Raw genomic sequence first — 23,444 nt, forward strand, 5'->3', positions numbered from 1 at the left:
ATGTAATGCACCAATTTTGCCGGCGTATGGTACCAACGTAGATGCACCTTTTTCAGCTGTTCCAAATGGTTAATGCATTTTGAGGATCTTTGCACCCACTGTGTCGCAGTATGCCATGCTGAGGGGGAGGTGTTAATGCCTAAATCTGATTCCCATTTAGTCATGTATGGGAGCTTTTGCTCGTCAGAGGGGTTGTTCAACCATTTGTAGGTTAAAGAGATTCCCGGTTGCCTCATTAGTTTTTTAAACAATAGTGCCTTAACAGTGGGTAAGGTCGGGTTTGATCCCGGGGGGAATTTTGTGCTTAGAAAATGGCGAATCTGCAGGTGTTGATAAAAACACCCCTTTAGGGAGGGGTGCTCCCGAAGTATATTGTTGAAGGGCCTAATCTCTGCACCATCGTAAAAGTCCGCCAAAACTCCAAAACCCGCTGCTTCCCATCTACTCAAATTTGTATATGGAATGTGGGATTCTATTGCTCTGAGCGAAATTTCTGACAGCGGGACCTGGATCTTAGGGATCATCTCACTGCGCCATATGGCTATCGATGCTGTCATAGTAGGGAGACACAGGGTGGACCTAGTACGTTTTAGATATTCCACCTCCATCAGTTTCCTCGTCGAACCCTGGTCTGTCAGAGAGTTCTCAAGTTGAACCCACCTATGGGAGCTCTCCGTGTTCCACCATTCTTTGAGTGATTCTATAAGAGAAGCTTTATAATAGGCCATCACATTAGGCGTACCCAGACCTCCCATTCCATATGGCAGATGCATAATCTTACTAGCAACTCTAGCTCTTTTATTACCCCAAATAAACTTATTGGTCATCGACTGCAGTTTTATCAAATATCTATATGGAATTTTAAGAGGGAGACACCTAAACATATACAGCAGCTTAGGAAGGAACGTCATCTTAAAGGATTGAATTCTCGCCATCCAAGATAGCGACAACTTCTCAAACCTGCCTAGAGCCTGACCCAAGTTTTTGAGTAGGTGATCGAGATTGGATCTGATGAGGGAATGGGTTGGTGTCAAACGGATACCTAGATAAGGGATACTGTCTTCGCACCACTGGAAAGGAAAGGCTGCCTCCAAAATCCTTCTGGACCTTGCGGGTACATTAAATGGTAGTACTAAGGACTTAGTGGCATTCAATTTGTAATAAGACACCTCAGAGAAGGTCGACAGGGTGGACATCACTGCTGGAAAGGAATATTCAAGGTTAGTACATGATATTATTACATCATCCGCATATAGACCCAATTTATGTTCATGCTCCCCTACCCTTATACCAGTTATGTTCGGGTTCACCCTAATTGCCTCCGCCAGAGGTTCCACCACCAGAGCAAAAACAATAGGGGACAGCGGGCACCCCTGGCGGGTGCCATTGGTTATAGAAAATTTTAATGAGCGAAAACCCGAGGCTAGAACTGAAGCATTTGGGTGAGAGTACAAGGCCAAAACAGATGACTTAATTCTTCCTTCAAAACCAAATTTCATAAGCACTCTTTCCAGATATCCCCAGTGCACCCTATCAAAGGCCTTTTCGGCGTCGAGTGACAAGAATACACCAGGGACACCCGACTGCTCCATCACCCCAATTAAATCCAGCATCCGCCTGGTGCCATCTTTGGATTGCCTGCCCGCCACAAAACCCACCTGATCCGGGGCTACCAAGGAGGGGATTATTTTATGGAGTCTGGTGGCTACCATTTTTGAGTCAATTTTTAAATCACACAGTTGAGCAATGAAATTGGTCTGAAATTCCCAGGGGTATCTGCCGTTTTCCCCGGTTTGGGTAGTGTAGTGATAACTGCTTCTAGGTTCTCTGAGGAAATAGTCCCGGCCGTTTGCCACAAATTAAAGGTCTTTAGTAAAAAAGGGGCTAGAATAGAGGCAAATTGCTGATAATATTCATAGGGAAGCCCATCCGGGCCTGGGGCTGAGTTTCGTTTAGAAGCTCTAATGGTGTCCAAAATTTCCTGTATAGTAAAGGGAAGATTTAAAGATTCTAATTGCCGGTCTGAGACCAGAGGCAATTCCAGACCGTCCAAAAACTCCTGAATTTTTTCCGGTGTTGGCTGAGGGGTTTGCGGGTCATCCCTTAAATTGTACAGGGCAGCATAATACTTGGCAAAGGCGTCTGCTATCCCATTAGGGTGCCTTATAAGTGATCCGTATGGGCCCTTCAAAAATTCAATTTTAGATTTAATTTCCTGTTTTTTTGTTCTTCTAGCTAGTAAGGTGCTGGCTCTATCCCCCATCGCATAAAAAGTTGATTTACTCTTTTTAAGATTAATGTTCATATCTATACAACAGGAGGGATCACAGTTGAAACCTGCAAGTAAGAATTTCCCTGGGCAGTGTAGACGACGGGGAGGCCTTGTTAATAGTTTCTAAGTGTTGAATATGGGCTATAATTTCTTTAATTTCTGCTTCTCTTTGCTTTTTCAAGAATGATGCAGTTTTTAAAAACTGCCCTCTAATAACTGATTTGTGTGCAGCCCATAAGGTCTCGTCAGAGACCTCCCCATTGTCATTATGTCCAAAGTATTCCAACAGGCCTGCCACAACCTCCTCCTGAACTTTCTTTTGGTTCAGTAAACTAGTATTAAGTCTCCACTGAGGCACCATAAATCCACTAGTAGAGTCCTGTACAACCAAAGTTATCGGAGCATGATCCGACCAGGTTATCAGACCCACTTCAGCACCCGTACACTTGTGAACAGTCTTACTATCCGTCAGGAAGAAGTCGATCCTGCTGTACGACCGATGCCTTGGGGAAAAGAAAGTATAGTCCCTTTCCGATGCATGAAGGTATCTCCATATGTCATGTAGATGAAACTCCGTGACCAACTGTTTCAGTTCCTTTCCTGACTTAGCGGACCCCGCCGAGCAGTCCATAGATCGAAGAACTGGAGTGTTAAAGTCCCCGCAGATTATCTCTGACCCCTGTGCGGTGCTCCTAAACATCTGAAAAAATTTCCGGGCAAAAGTTAGTTGAGATGAGTTTGGAGCGTAAATCGATGCCAAGGTATACAAAAGCCCATTCAGGAGGCACTTTAGAATAATATATCTCCCGTCTGCACCATAGGTTACATGAATCATTTTGAAAGCCACAGAGTTTTTAATCAGGATAGCCACTCCTTTTTTTTTTTTTTTTTTTTTTTTTTTTTTTTGAGTCATTTGCAAAGAACATTTGTGGAAATCTTGGATGTAGTAGCCTTTTATTGTCATCAGTAAGAAGGTGAGTTTCTTGAATACATGCTATATCACATTTGGATGCTATAACTTCTCTCCACAGCATGGATCTTTTTGCAGGAGAATTGAGACCCTTCACATTGAGAGACAGAAACTTAATACTCATGGCGGATCCCAGAAAGGACGATGTTTCCAGGCAGGCTGACTGAGAGGCATAGGGCAGGCAGAGGCAGGCAAGGAGGACCAGTTAGGGACGGTGCACGGGTGGAGGGAAAAAACAACAAAAACAAAAAAACTTGAATACTTCAGCTTCATCCTTACCGGACAGCTGGGAAGTACTTGCTCGCCATAGGCGAGAACAACAGAGGGCTTAAGTGACATCACAGGTCACATGAGAGCTACACACGCCTGCGGCTGGCGAGACTCCCTCAAGCTGGTTCCCACTCAGGATTGATCTTTTTCTTCTGAGCATCCCCCTGCTCCCGGCATGAATCTGAGTGCATTGTAAGGGGTAATCCCCAGGACTCAAGTAGTTTGCTCAGTTGAGGAGGGGACTGGCATACATGTGTTTTAGAATCCCTGAAGATTATCAATTTCACCGGGAATCCCCATTTATAGTGTATGTCATGCTCCCTCAGGATTCTGGAGAACTGGGAAAATTCTCTTCTTTTTGCCAGAGTTGCAGCAGACAGGTCCGGGAACACCTTTAAATCATTAAATTCATCTGGGAGGATAGGGTTATCCCTCAGTATCTGGAGCACTGCTTCCTTTGTTTTATAAAAATGCAGTCGTGCCAGCGTGTCCCTGGGCAGAGTGGGGTCGATACCTTTAGGTTTAGGGATTCTATGTATTCTATCCACTATGAGATCTCTTTCTGTGTGTTCTGGGAGCAGTAGTTGGAGAAACTTGTGAAAGAAATCTGGCAGCTCTTTATCAGCTACTGACACAGGAATGCCCCTAATTTTAAGATTGTTCCTTCTGGATCTGTCTTCCAGATCCACAAGCTTGTTTTTCAGTATTCCCACCTCCTCCTCTAGTGCTGTGTTAGCATCAATCAGATCATTGTGTAACTGAGCAAGTTCGGCCATTTTAAACTCCACATGGTCTGTACGGTCCCCCAGTGATTTGATTTCCTCTTTAACATCTTTAATCATGTTCTTAAGATCCCTGAAATCCTCCTGCAGTGATGACTTCAGAGAACTGAGCATGGCTTGCAGCCTTTCCTCTGTGAGAGGAGTGCCTGTGACACTGCTTCCCCCCCCTGTCTCTTCCTGGTGTAAGGCTACATGCGCACGCTGCTTTTTTTCCTGCTTTTTTGCTGCTTTTTTGGCTGCAGTTTTGTCAGCAGAACTTTCTGACATCTGACTTCCCAGCAAAGTCTATGAGAAGTCAGATTTTTCATGCGCACATTGCAGTTTGTCAGCGGTTTTTTTGTCAAAAGTTTGTGACAAAAAAAATGCAGCATGTTCATTCTTCCTGCGTTTTTGTCAACATTTGTCACCCATTGAAATCAATGAGGGCATCAAAAACGCAGGAAAAATGCATGATAATCAAAAGTGGTGCATTTTACCTGCCTTTTACCTGCGTTTTTGGTACCAAAAACGCAGGTGATTTGTCAGGAAGTGAGGTCAGGCAAGTGGTCCCTCCCATCCTCCATGTGTTCCCCGAAGTACCGCTGTCCCCAGGGGAGATGATGTGGAGGACGGGGACTATCAGCGGCGGCGGCAGCGAGAGGGAAAAATCAATGTTTTCAGCTGCCAATGTCCATCCCCCTCTCGCTGCCGCCGCTGATAGTCCCGTCCTCCACGAGTTCCCCTCTCACCGCCACCGCCACCGCTGAAAGTCCCGTCCTCCACGCTCCTGTCAGCTCCACGCAGTAGCGCGATCAGCTGAGCTGTCACTGAGGTTACTCGCGGCCACCGCGGCCGCATTTTAAAATTGCAATAATTTTTTTTTTAGAAAAGCCGTAGAGGGCTGAAATTTCGTGACATCTCTGCAGTTTTGGTCCAGAATATATTGGCCAAATTTCAATAAAATATCTCCACCTCCATCCAAGATAAGGGGTCGAGAAATTTTGGCAAAATTATGCAGCCTGACGAAGGTTAAGTCTTACCGGTGTGTTATCATCTTCATTGAGACCAACGTCTTCTCCTTCCATCAGGTATTTTCCCCAGTCAAATGGCTCCTCTTCTTCTACAGAAATCCACAGAAAATGTCAGAAAAATTAACTATTTACACCGATTTGAGTATGTATTTTTGGTATATTTACTTAAGTTTCTAATTAAACAAAACCGCCACATACATGTTGCAATCAATTACTTAAAGCCTGAAGAGTTTTCTGATTTTTACCCATAATTAGATATAAGAAAATCCACTATATTGACAAAAGTATTGGGACACAATTTTTAATCATTGAATGAAATACCTGAATTCTGTCTCATTGTTTGGCTAGGGGCTGGATTTTATATATTTTTGGCAGTCTGTCTAACATTTGAGAAAAAAAATAGGTTGCGCTAAATAACTCAATGCCAGTGCAGTCCGCCAATAGAACGTCACCATTGTAACCTATTTGTAAATTTTTCTTCTCTCCTACATATTCAATAATAACCTGTAAACATTATTAAAAAGTGGGAGCATTTTTGGAACCTAAAAGCACTAGTCCACACCTAAATGCAATTATCAGCCACTAGTGTGCCCAGGAAAGGGGAAAATACGGGCCCTAATAAAGCTTTCCCTCCTGTGCCCTGTCCGTCAGAGGTCGGCACCCTAAAGGCGACATGGCGCCCCCACTTGTCGTCGGCTGTCCTTTTATATCGCCCTGCGTGTCTTTGCCAGAAAAAAGTGCAAGTGAATAGTGTATAGTGTATACATAACACTTAATAGTGTTTGGCAGGTGCAGAGCAATATATAATGACAGTAAAATTGATATTAGAAAAGTTACTCTCCTCTTCGGTAGACCAACTGTAGCGTCTCAACGCGTTTCGCCTTGAGAAGTCCCTCAGGAGGCAGATAATGAAGCAAAAATTCTCCTAGCTCATAGATCAATATGGCCACAATAAAGTCCAGAGATAATATTTAACAGCTTAATAGCAGGTAGTTGCAGCGATAAATATAAATCTCAGTATGGTGGCTATGCTGATAAAATAGATCAAAACCAAAACAAAACCCTGTACTTGCACTATGAGGTTTGGTGGAGGATATACAATTAGTGGCAGAATAGGGAGTAACACGGACAGCCGCCGAGGAACGGGGGCGCCGTACAGATTAGGGTGACCATACCTCTGTTGTCTATACAGGGGATAAGTCTAGGGCAAGGTCCTTGTCCTTCGAGCTATATTGACTATCCATGCCCTGAGTATCATGGGTCATCACACTCTGTTACCCCTATCGCTTTATGTTCCATGTGTTACCCTGGTGTAGACCATACACACCACTGTTTCTCACGTTGTCTGTTAGGTATGTTTGCTTGGGATTTTAGCTTCATACAAATAAAGAGTTATTGTTTTTAGAGGTTTTTGTTTTGTTCTACTCTTATGCCTCTTGTACCATAAGAATTATTTTGGTGTTATTTCTGATAAAATAGATCACAGCCTGATGGATGGCTAACGATAGGATGTGTTTCAAGTTTTAGAAATAAAGAATTTTTGGTTAGACTGGCGAGTGCCACTTAAACTTTATTTTCTTATATAGTTTGTGGAATGTCCTTTACACAGAGATCGTGTACACAATCCCGAGCTTTCCTGGGAAGCTCATGTTACAGATCGGGTCACGGGGATTCCAAAAAAAAAAAAATAAAATAATAATAGGAAAACATTATGATCATACTTACAGGTCCCGCGACCCATCCAGCAAACCCGCTATCTCCTAGCCGCTGCTTCCGAGTCTGATCATTGCTGTGCCCCCGGTAAGCACCACTGCCTAAAAGGACCTTCCGTGATGTCATACCCATGTGACCAGTCAGGTGTGAATGTTGTATTACCTCATTGGCTACACATTGGTAACATGGCCATGACGTCTCGCCGGTCCTCTGTTATCTGAACTTGGACTGTCACTGTGCGAGTGTCGCATCACGGCGCTAACTCTCCTGGCAGCAGTTTATCGGCTGCATATATTTCCATGCAGCTGATGCGCTCCTGTCCGGAGAGCGTCAGGTGCGGGGTGATGCAATGCGAGACTGCACGAGTCATACCATCACTGTCCGCCTGCTTGATGTAGCAGAGCTGACATAGCTCTTTGTGCTTCTCACTGTGTGTAGACTGTCTGTACAGAGTGATGGATTATGTCGGACTAAGGATTGTTTTTATAATAAAGATGGAGTCTAATTTTTTTTTATTTCTAATTAAAAAAAATTCTCTGTGTTGTTTTTTTTTACTGTTTACGAGAAATTCATGGTGGCCATGTCTAATTTGGCGTGCCACCATGAATTTCGGGCTTAGTACCATCTGAGAATACAAAGCTGGTATTAACCCCTTTATTACCCAGCGTGCCACCGCATGTGGGTCACTGGACAAGCTGAGTAAAGTGCCAGGAAATGGCGCTAAGAAAATGCGCCATTTTCAAAATACGTGGGAATCCATGCATTTTTTTATTTTTTTAAATAAATTTAAAATAAATAAATAAAATGGTCTTCCTTGTATTTTGATTTCCAGCCAAGGTAAAGCCATGCAGATGGGGGTAGCAACCGTAGCCATGTGCTTTATCTGCGCTGAGAATCAAAAATACCGCAAAGGGCTACGTCATTTTTTTTTTTTTTTAATGATTTATTTATTTTTACAATACTGTGATGTCAGGCAATCACAGACCCAGCACAGAGAAAGGGCGTTTATGATTATCTGTTTGAGGAGGGGACAGCCATGTAGTCTTGCTCAGCTGGTCGCACCCACTTACCCGGAGGCAGATCATACAATCATAAAATCAGAACAATTGAAAATTTTGCAGTGGTCTATTCATTTTTTCCAGAGCTGTGTGGAAATATATATATCTCTATCTATATTATATATAAAAATAGATAAAAAAAAAAAAAAAATGGACGTAGCGCTCCGGGTCACTTTTGATTCTCAGCGCAGATAAAGCGAACGGCTGCCACCCCCATCTGCCTGGTTTTATCTTCACTGGCAATCAAAATACAGGGAAGCCGATTCATTTTTTTTTTATTATTTAAAAAAAATGCGTGGGATCCCGCGAATTTTGATTGCCAGCCAGGTAAAAACCAGGCATATGAGGGCTGGGATTCTCGGCAGCCCGCAGCTGCCCCTGGAAATGGCGTATTGTTTCTTAGCGCCATTTCCAGGCACTTTACTCGGCTCGTCCAGTGGCCCTAATGCGGTGGCACGCTGGGTAATAAAGGGGTTAATACCAGCTGGAGAGAGTTAGGAGAGTGTGTGCGCCATGATGCGACACTCGCACAGTGACAATCCAAGTTCAGATAATAGAACCTGCGAGACGTCATAGCCATGTGACCAGTCTGTAGCCAATGAGGTAATACAACATTCACACCTGACTGGTCACATGGTTATGTCGTCACGGAAGGTCTTGTAAGTCAGCGGTGGTGACCAGGAGGGCACAGCAATGATTGGACCCGGAAGCAATCTCGGTCAAAATCGCCGCTTCCTGGGACTGAGATTTTGGACAGCAGACTGTGGCCAGCTATTTGTACCTTATTGTGGGAGCCCCTGAAGAACCCCAGCGGGGACTCGAGTCGGGGGGGGGGGGGGGGACGCGTCTGGCAATTGGCTATTGTGGTAATCCTCTTTGGGCTACCAGCTATCCGGGTGGTTGGAAGCAATCTGGCGATTTTTTTAAACCTGCTTGCAGTCTTTGAAACCCAAGTAAAATTATCTCTAGCGCAAGACTACCTCTTATTATATTGTAGTTACGTCCCTTGCCGTTTGGCTTTTTAGTATGTTGAAATGCCCACTAATTCATCTCCAAACTTGATTTGCATGTATTTGTGACAGTGCTATAGCATGTGCTTTTCGTCTACAGCGATGAAATTACTGCTCTGTATACACTGGTTGTATGTGAACCATTTACATTCTATCTTTTGATAACAACAACAGTGTTACAGGATATTTTCCTTGCAGGAACAATATTGATGTTATGAGTGCAATGTTTCCATGTGACCATTCACTGTGATTATTTCTACGTGTGACATTTTCACTTGAAGCGATCGCTACAGTGTTTGTCCTTTCCTTTATTTATAGGTTGGATACATCATATCGAGTTGAATGTTTACATGTGACCGAATACTGTGATTGAATACATGCATTGCACTTTCAGGTTCCAGGAAACATGCAGCACTGCACTTAGGGTGCCAACCTCCACGGCAAGGTAGGGAAATTGGGAGGGCATTTGACCAAACCCTGTTTTGCACTGTATCACTTTATGTCCTTTTTCATTCATTTTTGCTTTTGTGTGGTGGGATTTCTGATTTTAATCATATTGAATAAAAGTGTTTTTAGGGGTTTTCAGGTCAATTACCCCTGAGTGATATCTTGTTCGGTTTATTCCTGTAGGCGTCCCAATATTTTTGCCCATATAGTATTATAATATTCTTACAGCGTCTCTTAAGCGGGCTTTACACGCTACAATATATCTTACGATGTGTTGGCGGGGTCACGTCGTAAGTGACGCACATCCGGCATCGTAAGTTATATTGTAGCGTGTGACAGCTACGTGCGATTGAACGTTAAAAACGTTCATTGCATGCACATCGTTCAATTGCTAAAAAATGAATGTGAGGTTGTTCAATGTTCCCGAGGTAGCACACATCGCAGTGTGTGACACCCCGGGAACGATGAACAGATCTTACTTGCGTCCCGCGGCTCCAGCGGGCAATGCGGAAGGAAGGAGGTGGACGGGATGTTTACGTCTTGCTCATCTCCGCCCCTCCGCTTCTATTGGCCGGCTGCCGCGTGACGTCGATGTGACGCCGAACGTCCCTCCCACTCCAGGAAGTGGACGTTCGCCGCCCACATCAAGGTCGTATGGTAGGTAAGTACGTGTGACAGCAAATAATCGTTTGTGCAACACGTTCAACAAACGTGCCGCACATACGATGGGGGCGGGTATGATCGCATACGATAGCGTATGCTTAATCATAACGTATAAAGCAGGCTTTAGCTATTTGATCAGTTTATAACCTGCTGTGGTGCTCATTTGCCCATATGACAAAACCCCACAGCAGCAAATAATGTACATAGTCACTATGAACACGACATTACTATTGAGACTGGAGAATAACATAGCTATAAGCACACACATTGTTATTTACTAGAGGGCTTTGCCATTTCCTAAATTGCCTCTTTAGCTTTATTCGAATACTACTGAAATGTTGCCCAAAATGACAGACTTCTCTTCTGATTACCTGCTTGTTTTTCCCTTGGCTTTTCAATAAAGTCATTTTTGGAAGGAGAGTCAGACATACAAAGCAGTAGAGACAGTATGGCATAATGAGCGTCTGTCTGCAAGAAAACAATAGAGGAAACATATTAGGATATAATGTTATGTTAGAACATACAACTATCTGATATACTGGTGGTGAAGACTACAGAGAGGGAAGAGATCCGCAGGGACACGGGTGTGAATATCAGAGGGAAGAGGGGATCCAGAACTCAACTGTCCCCAAAAAAGGCACCAAGACGATTTTTGGCAAGTGGAGGAAATGCAGCATCAAAGTGTGGCAGATTTATAGATCCTTACATATACCAGGTGTCCTATATGTATTAGGCTCCATCGAGATGCCGGCATCTGTTCTGTTTTAGAATCAGATAAACGGAACAATGTGTTACATCAGTTTAGTTACTTAACCCCATTACGACCGCGTTACGTTTTAAAACGGCACTAAAAAAGGGTACTTATTCCTTTCTGCCGTTTTAAAACGGCGGTCGGAAAAAAGGGTCTAGCGCCCCCCAGAGTCAGAAAATTTCCGGGGTCTCAGCTGCCGGGGGTAGCTGAGACCCTGGAGATCATGATTCGGGCCGGTTTTTCCGGTCCCCGCTCACCTGATGACCGGTATACACCGTATACCGATCATCAAGTTATAGTAAATGACCGCGCCGGTAAAAAATCATTTATCTCCCATCTGGCATGATCAAACATGCCAGATGGGAGATAAATCTTTTTCCCGGTTCCCTCCGGTCCCCTCGGTATCCCCAAAGTGCCCCCCCCGACCCCCAACCCCCTCCCGAAAATCCAAGATGGCCGCGCGCATCGGAGAGCACAGCAGCGCGCCGGCCGCATTTACAGTGTTCCTATGGTTTCTGTCGTATGTGCCATAACACATACGACAGAAACCTGCTCCCTAGGCCCTGCCGGGTCCCCCCCTACCCCCCCCTGGTGTCCCCCGGTGTCCCCCGGTGTCATACATACCGGAGCGCTGATCCCCTGCGGCCCCCTCCTCCTTCTCTGCAGACGCCGGTCACATGTGCCGAGCAGATGACAGCTTCCTGTGTTCAGGACGCTGGCTGCTGATGCTGCTCAGCACTGTGCAGCTGTGACCCGGGGAGGGTGGGTGCAGCTTTTTGCACCCACTCTCCTCAAATGGAGGGTCTGCCCTCCTAGAAAATGGGGGATACGTTCCCTGAACGTGTCCCCCATATTCTAGAAGGTCCAGAGGCGACGTGGGACATCCAAATGGATTATAGTGGATTTTTTTTTTTCTTTTCAATAAATTGGTCAATCAGGGAATGTTTTGGGGAGTGTTTTTTCAAATAAATTTTTTTTTGTTGTCAATTTTTTTTCTTATTACTGTCAATTAGTTATGTCTGGTATCTGATAGACGCCGTGACATAACTAATTGCTGGGCTTGGTGCCAGGTGACATTACACACCTGGTATCAACCCCATTCATTACCCCGTTAGCCAACGCACCAGGGCGCGGGATGAGCTGGGGCGAAGCGCCAGAATTGGCGCATCTAATGGATGCGCCACTTCTGGGGCGGCTGCGGCCTGCTATTTTTAGGCTGGGAAGAGTCCAATAACCATGGCTCTTCCCATCCTGAAAATACCAGACCCCAGCTGTCAGCTTCACCTTGGCTGGTGATCTAATTTGGGGGGACCCCACGTTTGTTTGTTTTTTTTAATTATTTATTTATAAATAATTAAAAAAAAAAAAACAGCTTGGGGAGCCCTCCAAATTGATCACCAGACAAGATGAAGCTGTCAGCTGTGGTTTGCAGGCTACAGCTGTCTGATTTACCCTAGCTGGCTATCAAAAATAGGGGGGACCCCACGTCATTTATTTTAATTTTTTTTTTTTTTTTTGGGCTAAATACAAGGCTAGGCATCCTTTAGTGTCACATGAAAGGCACTAAAGGGCGCCAGCTTAGAATATGCAGGGGGGTGGGACGTTATATATGTTTGACATCTATCCATTCATCCACTGTAGCATTTTACGCTGTGTGCCCACAATCAGGGTTTGCAGCGTTTTGGGCGCAGAGTGTTTTCCCTGCGTCCATAACGCTGCGTTGTGCAGTAGAAGCACAGTGGCAGGATTTTTAGAAATCCCGTGCCCACTGTGTTTCTTTTCTCCGCAGCATAAACCGACCTGTGGCGCAGCTTCCCGAGCCTCAGCATGTCAATTTATGCTGCGGAGATGAGTGTTCTTTGCAGGTAGAATAAAACTAAAGTCCACAGCAGCCTGAACCCAAATCGTGGGCATGGGCAGCTGCGTTCTCCCGTGGACAACACTCACATTTCTGCAGGAGGCTGACACTGTGTACTAGACGCCGTGTCGCTGGATCATGGCCACATAGCCTAAAGGCTACTTTACACGCTGCGATATCGGTCCCGATATCGCTAGTGTGGGTACCCGCCCCCATCTGTTGTGCGACACGGGCAAATCGCTGCCCGTGCCGCACAACATCGCGCAGACGCATCACACATACTTACCTGCCCGGCGACGTCGCTGTGACCGGCGAACCGCCTCCTTTCTAAGGGGGCGGTCCGTGTGGCATCACAGTGACGTCACTGAGCGGCCGCCCAATAGAAGCGGAGGGGCGGAGATGAGTGGCCGGAACATCCCGCCCACCTTCTTCCTTCCTCATAGCGGCCGGGAGGCAGGTAAGGAGAGGTTCCTCGTTCCTGCGGCGTCACACATAGCGATGTGTGCTGCCGCAGGAGCGACGAACTACATCGTTACTGCTGCAGTAACGATAATCGAGAATGGACCCCCATGTCACCGATGAGCGATTTTGCACGTTTTTGCAACGATGCAAAAATCGCTCATCGGTGTCACACGCAGCAACATCGCTAATGCGGCCGGATGTGCGTCACCAATTCCGTGACCCTAACGACTCCGCATTAGCGATGTCGCAGCGTGTAAAGCCCCCTTAACAGTGAGAAATTTGTTGCTACAGCAACATTTTTGTGAAGTACCTGTGGATTCAAAATGCTTACTATACTCCTGAATAAAATCCTTGAGGGGTCCAGTTTCCAAAATGAGGTCACTTGTGGGGGGTTTCTGATGTATAGGTACCCAAGGGGCCCTGCTAATGTGACATGGTGCGCGCAATTTACTTCAACTTTTCCAAAATTCAAATGGTGCTCCTTCCATTCCAAGCCCTCCCATTTATCCAAACAAAGGTTTTTGGCCACATGTGTGGTATCCCTGCGCTCACAAGAAATTAGATAACAACCTGTGGGGTACACGTTTTGTTGTTGCCTCTTGAAAAAGTGAAGAATGTGTCGCTAAATCAACATTTTTGTGAAAAAAATGAAAATTTCAATATGGCAACCTAAGCTTATCAAATTCAGTGAAGTATTCGTGGATTCAAAATGCTCAATATACACCTAGATTAAAGCCTTGAGGGGTCTTATTTCCAGAATGGGGTCACTTGTGGGGGACCTCCACTGCTTAGGCACCTCAGGGGCTCTCCTAATGCAACATGGCGTCCGCTATTGATTCCAGCCAATTTTGCAGTCAAACTGCACTCCTTCTCTTCTGAGCCCTGTAGTGTGCCCAAACAGTTGATTTCCACCACATACAAGATATCAACAAACTCAGGAGAAATTGCGCAATAAATTTCATGGTGATTTATTTCCTGTTACCCTTGTGAAAAAAAAAGCTACCTGGTTGAAGTAACAATTTTGTGGTAAAATTTTATTTTTTTATTTTCATGGCTCAACGTTATAAACTTCTGTAAAGCACCTGGAGGTTCAGGGTACTCACCAAACATCAAGATAAATTCCTTGAGGGGCCTAGTTTCCAATATGGGGTCACTTGTGGTGTTTTTTTGCTGTTTACGTACCTTAGGGGTCCTCCAAATGCGACATGGTGCCTGCAATCTTTTTCAGCCAAATTTCCTTTCCAAAATTCAAATATTGCTCCTTCCGTTCCAAGCCCTCCCATTTCTCCAAACAAAGGTTTCAGACCACAAGTGAGGTATCACCGCGCTCATAAAAAAGTGGGTAACAAACGTTGGGGTCAAATTTTTGGAATTACCTCTTGAAAAAGTGAAAAAATTGATGCTAAAGCAACATTTTTGATAAAAAAATGAAAATTTTCAATGTGACAACGTAACGTTATCAAAATCTGTGAAGTACTTGTGGATCCAAAATGCTCACTATACCCCTAGATAGAAGCCTTAAGGGGTCTAGTTTCCAAAATGGTGTCACTTGTGAGGGGTTTCTGCTGTTTAGGTACCTTAGCGGACATGTAAATGCAACATGGTGCCCGCAATCTATTTCAGCCAAATTTGCTTTCCAAAATTCAAACATTGCTCCTTCTGTTCCGAGCCCTCCCATTTGTCCAAACAAAGGTTTCTGACCACATGTGGGGTATTGGCGCGCTCATAAGAAAGTGGGGAACAAGTTTTGGGGTTCATTTTGTTGTGTTATTTCTTCTAAAAGTGAATAAATTTGGGGTAGAGCAACATTTTAGGTAAAATTTTATTTTTTGCTTTTTTTCATTCCACTTTGCTTTAGTTCCTGTGAAGCACCTGAAGGGTTAATAAACTTCTTGGATGTGGTTTTGAGTACTTTGAGGGGTGCTGTTTTGAGAATGGTGTCACTTTTAGGTATTTTCTGTCATCTAGGCCTCTCAAAGTCACTTCAAATGTGATGTGGTCCCTAAAAAAATGGTTTTGTGAATTTTGTTGAAAAAATGGGAAATTGCAGATGAACTTTGACCCCTTCTAACTTCCTAACCCCAAAACATTTTGTTTCAGAAATTGCGCTAATGTAAAGTAGACATGTGGGAAATGTTATTTATTAACTGTTTTGTGTGACATAACTCTCTGGGTTAAGGGCATAAAAATTAAAAGTTTGAAAATTGCAAAATTTTCAAAATTTTCATCAAATTTCCGATTTTTTCACAAATAAAAGCAAAAAATATCGTTCTAAATTTATAACTATCATGAAGTACAATATGTCACGAAAAAACAATGTCAGAATCACCGGGATCCGTTGAAGCGTTCCAGAGTTATGACCTCATAAAGTGACACTGGTCAGAATTGCAAAAAATGGCCTGGGCATTAAGGACAAAACTGGCTTCGTCCTTAAGGGGTTAAACAGAAGCAGGGAGCCCCCAATGATACCTATGGGGTACATCTGAGTTCTGGTTTTAAGAACGGAAGAAAAAGTTCTGCATGCTGGACATCAAACGAACCCTATACTAATCAATGGGGCACTTTGCATACCTAATCTAACAAATCACTTATTCCATCTGTCAGTTCCTAACACAGATCAGAAAGACAGCCTCATCACTTATTATAGGGGGTTCACAGTTTCATGGAAATAAGGATTACTCACCTTGCCTCATAAGTGGGTACAATTGGAGGTGGTGAGTCTGGACTATAGTCTAATACATTGTATAACCCACTCATCAGCTATACTGGTCATGTGACCACCCGGAGAGACGCCATCGGTTCTGGAGGTGGGAAGTATGTGGGGGTTTTTTTATATTCTATTATGGACTCTTCAGCACTACAAAACAACACCTTTAAAAGAGGTGGGGGGGGGGTATCTTTAGACTCCTCTGCATTATTACCCTTGGAAAAACACCCCCTTAGTAAAGACTATAAAATGCAGCACGATAAAAAAAAGGCCCATATCACTAAAGCCATATGGTGGATTTATAATAATAAAAAATAAAAAAATAGGATACACAGGGGAACAGTGAGCGCAAAATAAAATTATTGGTCACTGGTTATTTTTAAGTGGGTCACACAGATCCTCTTTAAAAGTAACTGTTGATTTATGAAATAAAATTTTAATCAATAGTACACATGAAAATAAGCAACTATGTAATATATCTTATCAGAGGCTCCTCCTCCAGTCTATGTAGAATTGTATCCATAGCAACTACCAGATCCTATCTCAGTAGAATTGAGAATTTTTTTAATGACTGATCACTTCTGTCAGAGAATGAAGCAGATTTGTCTGAGAAGATATATTACACAGTTGCTTATTTTCATATGTACTATTGATTTATGGAATAAAAATTAAAATGATAGTTACACTTTAAGCACTTAGGAGTAGGGATGTCAAACTAATGGTGCGCTCACACGAGCGTTGAAATCGGACGAGTGCAATGCGAGAAAATTTCGCATTGCACGCTGACCAATGTTAGTCAATAAGGGAAAGCAGTTGGTCAGCTTTTCTCGCATCCAGAATCTGGATGCGAGAAAGTAGCAGAAAGCTGCGATTTCCTGCGAGAGCCGTATCTCTCGCACCCATTCAAGTGAATGTGTGCGAGAGAAACATCGGACTGCACTCAGATGTTATCCCAGTGCAGTGCGATATAGGCACATGCTGACAATGGAGGAGATATGGGTAGGTGGGGGGGGGGGGGAATTAACCCCTCCCTCTCCTCTGCAGCGCCCGCCCTCAGCTTCACAGCTGTGACCTGATTGCAGGATCGGGTCACAGTCGCATGACACGCAGTTCAAACTCACAGCAGAGCCTGAGCCGGGGGTCATTAGCATATCGCATCCGATGCTCTCACATTGGATGCCATACATTCGTGCGAGTCCAGCCTTAAATACACAAAAGGGGCCAAAATTAAAAAACTTGGATAATGTCGTTGGCCAACGGAATCTCGGGCCCCACGCAGCCCTCCACACAGAATCTCGGGCCCCACGCAGCCCTCCACACAGAATCTCGGGCCCCACGCAGCCCTCCACACAGAATCTCGGGCCCCACGCAGCCCTCCACACGGGATCGCAAACGTTTCTCCCGCGGGCTAGCGTTTCTCCCGCGGGCCAGCGTTTCTCCCGCGGGCCAGCGTTTCACATATGTGATCGAGAGCCTAAAACCAGAAATGAACAAGTAACATTGTGAATATTGAAATTTACGTTACACACTGGACATGTCACTGACGTCACCCTGTAGGCTTCATGAATTCACATAAAATAATGGGATGAGGATTCTTACTTTTGTCCCTTCTGAGCTTGAAAGAGGAAGATTCAAAAACTCCTGTGTGAGGCGCTTCCAGCTCTCCGCCTTACGCAAGTCTGAATGGATCACAAACTTGTCATAGATCCTAGAAATAGAGCTCATTGTTACGTTTCCTCTAGAATAGCATTGTGTGTGTATAACATTGAAGAATAAATTACCTTACCCATCCAAGGTGCGCTGTATACTGTGACTGCTCACGTCAAGGTACCGGTGGAATCTGCAGAAAAGAGTCAAAAGTTTATCAGTGCCCCATCTAATACTCCATGACACTTGTGATACACTCAACCAGAGAGGACATGTTATATTAGACTCAACAATAAGGGGCAGCGACCTGCAAACCTCCCTCTGTTGTAACCTACAACTCCCAGCAAGTCTTTATGGGTGCGGAAAACAGGCGGCTCCCCCCTGATGCACAGCCTGGACTCTGGAAGAAGCTGCAGTCTTTCCCCCTTTAAGGCCACGTTCACATGTTCATTTTTCCCCTCAGCATTTGTAGCCAAAACCAGGAGTGGAACAATCAGTGGAAAGGTATAATAGAGGCACGTCACCACTCCTGGATTTATTACCCACTCCTGGTATTGGCTACAAATACTGAGGTAAAAACCTCACAAAATGCCGATTGTGTGAACATGACCCAACAAGAAGAACAGAGCAGAACCAGGTAAGAACGTTTTGACATGTTGGTTATCAACACCTGTTAATAATGTGTACAACAAAAGATCTGTAAATCAAGATGAGTACTGCAAAGAGACCGTCGAGTGAACACTCCCCCGAGCCTGGCACTCACTGCCGACCATGGGCCAGCGATACCCTCCATTAGGACAGCGGACCTGTATGAGAGCCTGTACTAAGTAATGGGTACTGTTTTGGGTGCTTTAATCGCTTTTTATTGGGAGCAGTGATGCCTAATATGCTGATGTATTTATTTTAGGATGGGGAAGAGGCGGTGATTCAAATTAATGCTTTTTATTTTTATTTTTTAGTCTTCCAATAAGACTTGAACCTGGCACATTTTTGTATGGTGGTATAGTACAGAGTAAAAATCAAAGTCTCCTATAGGCTGCGTGCACAGGAGCACGTGATGGGGGCAGCGAGGGCCATGATCACGTCCATCAGCATTGCCCCACCTAAATGCCGCCGTCAGACAGAGGTTTACACAATATTAATAGTAGGTAGAAGGAAGGGATTATTCTTAGAAACCGTCCTACTTACCCCTCTATACCCCACCACCTCAACTCCAGGGGTCTGCACTGGGGCAAGAACTGAGGACATCCCATCCATTCAGTCCCATGACCAATGAGGCCACAATCTGCAGCGGGGTTAGGAGACAGACAAGACTATTAATTTTTGCCCTAACTAATGCCGAGGGGCTCCACTCAATGTTTCGGGGTCTGTCTGGTGCACAACTTTATCACTGGCTCTAAAACTGACAACAGAATCCAGACGTCCCCCAGAACGATCAATAATTCCACACATCCTGCAGTTTACACTAATCGCATCCAGAATTGCAGTACAGCCACGTGTGCCACCGATCAACTGCAGCAAACCCTCAGCTGCGAGCAGCGAACACCAACACAAGGGCGTCATTATAGTGATACCAATAATATAATATACTATAATACTGATGACTGCTGGGACTTGTAGTGCTCGCCCAAAACAGCAGCATGTAATCTATGAGCATAGTCAGCATAATACTGATGACTGTTGGGACTTGTAGTGCTCGCTCACAACAGCAGCATGTAATGTATGAACAAGGTGAGTATAATACTGATGATTGCTGGGACTTGTAGTGCTCACTCACAACAGCAGCATGTAATGTATGAGCACGGTCAGTATAATACTGATGATTGCTGGGACTTGTAGTGCGCCCCATAAAGCAGCATGTAATGTATGAGCACGGTCAGTATAATACTGATGATTGCTGGGACTTGTAGTGCGCCCCATAAAGCAGCATGTAATGTATGAGCAAGGTCAGTATATTAATGATGATTGCTGGGACTTGCAGTGCGCCCCATAAAGCAGCAGGTAATGTATGAGCACGGTCAGTATAATATGGATGATTGCTGGGACTTGTAGTGCTCACTCACAACAGCAGCATGTAATGTATGAGCACGGTCAGTATAATACTGATGATTGCTGGGATTTGCAGTGCGCCCCATAAAGCAGCATGTAATGTATGAGCATAGTCAGTATAATACTGATGATTGCTGGCACTTGCAGTGCTCGCTTACAACAGCAGCATGTAATGTATGAGCACAGTCAGTATATTAATGATGATTGCTGGGACTTGCAGTGCGCCCCATAAAGCAGCATGTAATGTATGGGCACGGTCAGTATAATATGGATGATTGCTGGCACTTGCAGTGCGCCCCATAAAGCAGCATGTAATGTATGAGCACGGTCAGTATAATACTGATGATTGCTGGGACTTGCAGTGCGCCCCATAAAGCAGCATGTAATGTATGGGCACGGTCAGTATAATACTGATGATTGCTGGGACTTGCAGTGCTCACTCACAACAGCAGCATGTAATGTATGAGCACAGTCAGTATATTAATGATGATTGCTGGGACTTGCAGTGCGCCCCATAAAGCAGCATGTAATGTATGGGCACGGTCAGTATAATACTGATGATTGCTGGGACTTGTAGTGCGCCCCATAAAGCAGCATGTAATGTATGAGCACGGTCAGTATAATACTGATGATTGCTGGGACTTGTAGTGCGCCCCATAAAGCAGCATGTAATGTATGAGCAAGGTCAGTATATTAATGATGATTGCTGGGACTTGCAGTGCGCCCCATAAAGCAGCAGGTAATGTATGAGCACGGTCAGTATAATATGGATGATTGCTGGGACTTGTAGTGCTCACTCACAACAGCAGCATGTAATGTATGAGCACGGTCAGTATAATACTGATGATTGCTGGGATTTGCAGTGCGCCCCATAAAGCAGCATGTAATGTATGAGCATAGTCAGTATAATACTGATGATTGCTGGCACTTGCAGTGCTCGCTTACAACAGCAGCATGTAATGTATGAGCACAGTCAGTATATTAATGATGATTGCTGGGACTTGCAGTGCGCCCCATAAAGCAGCATGTAATGTATGGGCACGGTCAGTATAATATGGATGATTGCTGGCACTTGCAGTGCGCCCCATAAAGCAGCATGTAATGTATGAGCACGGTCAGTATAATACTGATGATTGCTGGGACTTGCAGTGCGCCCCATAAAGCAGCATGTAATGTATGGGCACGGTCAGTATAATACTGATGATTGCTGGGACTTGCAGTGCTCACTCACAACAGCAGCATGTAATGTATGAGCACAGTCAGTATATTAATGATGATTGCTGGGACTTGCAGTGCGCCCCATAAAGCAGCATGTAATGTATGAGCACAGTCAGTATATTAATGATGATTGCTGGGACTTGCAGTGCGCCCCATAAAGCAGCATGTAATGTATGAGCACAGTCAGTATAATACTGATGATTGCTGGGACTTGCAGTGCGCCCCATAAAGCAGCATGTAATGTATGAGCACAGTCAGTATATTAATGATGATTGCTGGGACTTGCAGTGCGCCCCATAAAGCAGCATGTAATGTATGGGCACAGTCAGTATAATACTGATGATTGCTGGGACTTGCAGTGCGCCCCATAAAGCAGCATGTAATGTATGAGCACGGTCAGTATAATACTGATGATTGCTGGGACTTGCAGTGCGCCCCATAAAGCAGCATGTAATGTATGGGCACGGTCAGTATAATACTGATGATTGCTGGGACTTGCAGTGTGCCCCATAAAGCAGCATGTAATGTATGAGCACAGTCAGTATAATACTGATGATTGCTGGGACTTGCAGTGTGCCCCATAAAGCAGCATGTAATGTATGAGCACAGTCAGTATAATACTGATGATTGCTGGGACTTGCAGTGCGCCCCATAATGCAGCATGTAATGTATGAGCACGGTCAGTATAATACTGATGATTGCTGGGACTTGCAGTGCGCCCCATAAAGCAGCATGTAATGTATGGGCACGGTCAGTATAATACTGATGATTGCTGGGACTTGCAGTGCGCCCCATAAAGCAGCATGTAATGTATAAGCACGGTCAGTATAATACTGATGATTGCTGGGACTTGCAGTGCGCCCCATAATGCAGCATGTAATGTATGAGCACGGTCAGTATAATACTGATGATTGCTGGGACTTGCAGTGCGCCCCATAAAGCAGCATGTAATGTATGAGCACGGTCAGTATAATACTGATGATTGCTGGGACTTGCAGTGCGCCCCATAAAGCAGCATCTAATGTATGAGCACGGTCAGTATAATATGGATGATTGCTGGGACTTGCAGTGCGCCCCATAAAGCAGCATGTAATGTATGAGCACAGTCAGTATAATACTGATGATTGCTGGGACTTGCAGTGCGCCCCATAAAGCAGCATGTAATGTATGGGCACGGTCAGTATAATACTGATGATTGCTGGGACTTGCAGTGCGCCCCATAAAGCAGCATCTAATGTATGAGCACGGTCAGTATAATATGGATGATTGCTGGGACTTGCAGTGCGCCCCATAAAGCAGCATGTAATGTATGAGCACAGTCAGTATAATACTGATGATTGCTGGGACTTGCAGTGCGCCCCATAAAGCAGCATGTAATGTATGAGCACAGTCAGTATAATACTGATGATTGCTGGGACTTGCAGTGTGCCCCATAAAGCAGCATGTAATGTATGAGCACGGTCAGTATAATACTGATGATTGCTGGGACTTGCAGTGTGCCCCATAAAGCAGCATGTAATGTATGAGCACGGTCAGTATAATATGGATGATTGCTGGGATTTGCAGTGCGCCCCATAAAGCAGCATGTAATGTATGAGCACGGTCAGTAATATGGATGATTGCTGGCACTTGCAGTGCGCCCCATAATGCAGCATGTAATGTATGGGCACGGTCAGTATAATACTGATGATTGCTGGGACTTGCAGTGCGCCCCATAATGCAGCATGTAATGTATGAGCACGGTCACTAATATGGATGATTGCTGGCACTTGCAGTGCGCCCCATAATGCATCATGTACATGGTGGCAGACCTGAAGTTGGACCAGGCATACTGCAGCGCCAGCTGGTAGTTCTTGTCGCGCTCGTCGTGCAGGCCGCTCAGGCTGCAGATCAGCTTCTTCACATCTTTCTCCTGCTCCCTCTCAAAGCGCGTCCAGTGCGCCATGTCCCATACATCAGCAGGCAGCCGAGCAACGGTCACATGACCGAGGACAGGAAATCGCTGAGCCAATCAGCGTTCTCCATCACAGATGACAGCAGTCAATTGGACAACAGGAGGTGTACGTAAGGGGTGGAGCAACCGAAAAAGGGATCTTCTCATTGGATCAACATACGCTCAAAACGGCTGTGCTCCTGACAACACTACTTTGTCGCCATCTGCTGGTGAAAGTGTATAACGCGCTCTCCGGTTTTATTAGACGCTATGTGCCCACGGGAGCTTGTACCTGCGGATTTAGCAGCGGAAAACCTGCGGATTTATCTGGATTTTCTAGATAAATCCGCAGGTTTCAGCATGTACAGACACTCCCCATGTTATCCTATGGGACATGGGGAGTGCTGTGTCCATGTTGCGGATATGTGCGGCTGCGGAATATGCTGCGGATGTCCTGCAGCCGCACGTAATTGCATGTCAATTATTTCTGCGGAATAAGGCTATGTGCCCACGCTGCGGATTTACCGCGGATTTTGCCACGGATTTGCCGCGGATTTACCGCGGATTTCCCGAAAATCTGCAGCAGCGGCACTTCCAAGCCATTTCAATGGCATTTTGGAAATG

At 44.9% G+C, this 23,444-nt stretch overlaps 1 protein-coding gene across 2 annotated transcripts in view; it reads right to left on the reverse strand.

The window, feature by feature from the left end:
- TUBGCP5 (tubulin gamma complex component 5) overlaps window positions 1–22,863 on the reverse strand; it is a 129,289-nt gene extending 106,426 nt beyond the window's left edge. For both annotated transcript variants that reach the window (XM_075336626.1, XM_075336625.1), the window contains exons 1-5: window positions 22,699–22,863; window positions 17,760–17,813; window positions 17,573–17,681; window positions 10,567–10,663; window positions 5,314–5,393 (exon numbers count right to left, since the gene is read on the reverse strand). In XM_075336626.1, coding sequence (XP_075192741.1) covers window positions 5,314–5,393; window positions 10,567–10,663; window positions 17,573–17,681; window positions 17,760–17,813; window positions 22,699–22,832 — 474 coding nt within the window. In that variant the 5' untranslated portion in view covers window positions 22,833–22,863. The remainder of the gene's footprint in view (window positions 1–5,313; window positions 5,394–10,566; window positions 10,664–17,572; window positions 17,682–17,759; window positions 17,814–22,698) is intronic.
- Window positions 22,864–23,444: the final 581 nt, after the last annotated feature.

This window comes from Anomaloglossus baeobatrachus, chromosome 2 (genome assembly GCF_048569485.1).
Source record: "Anomaloglossus baeobatrachus isolate aAnoBae1 chromosome 2, aAnoBae1.hap1, whole genome shotgun sequence".
In the NCBI taxonomy this organism is placed as follows: domain Eukaryota; kingdom Metazoa; phylum Chordata; class Amphibia; order Anura; family Aromobatidae; genus Anomaloglossus; species Anomaloglossus baeobatrachus.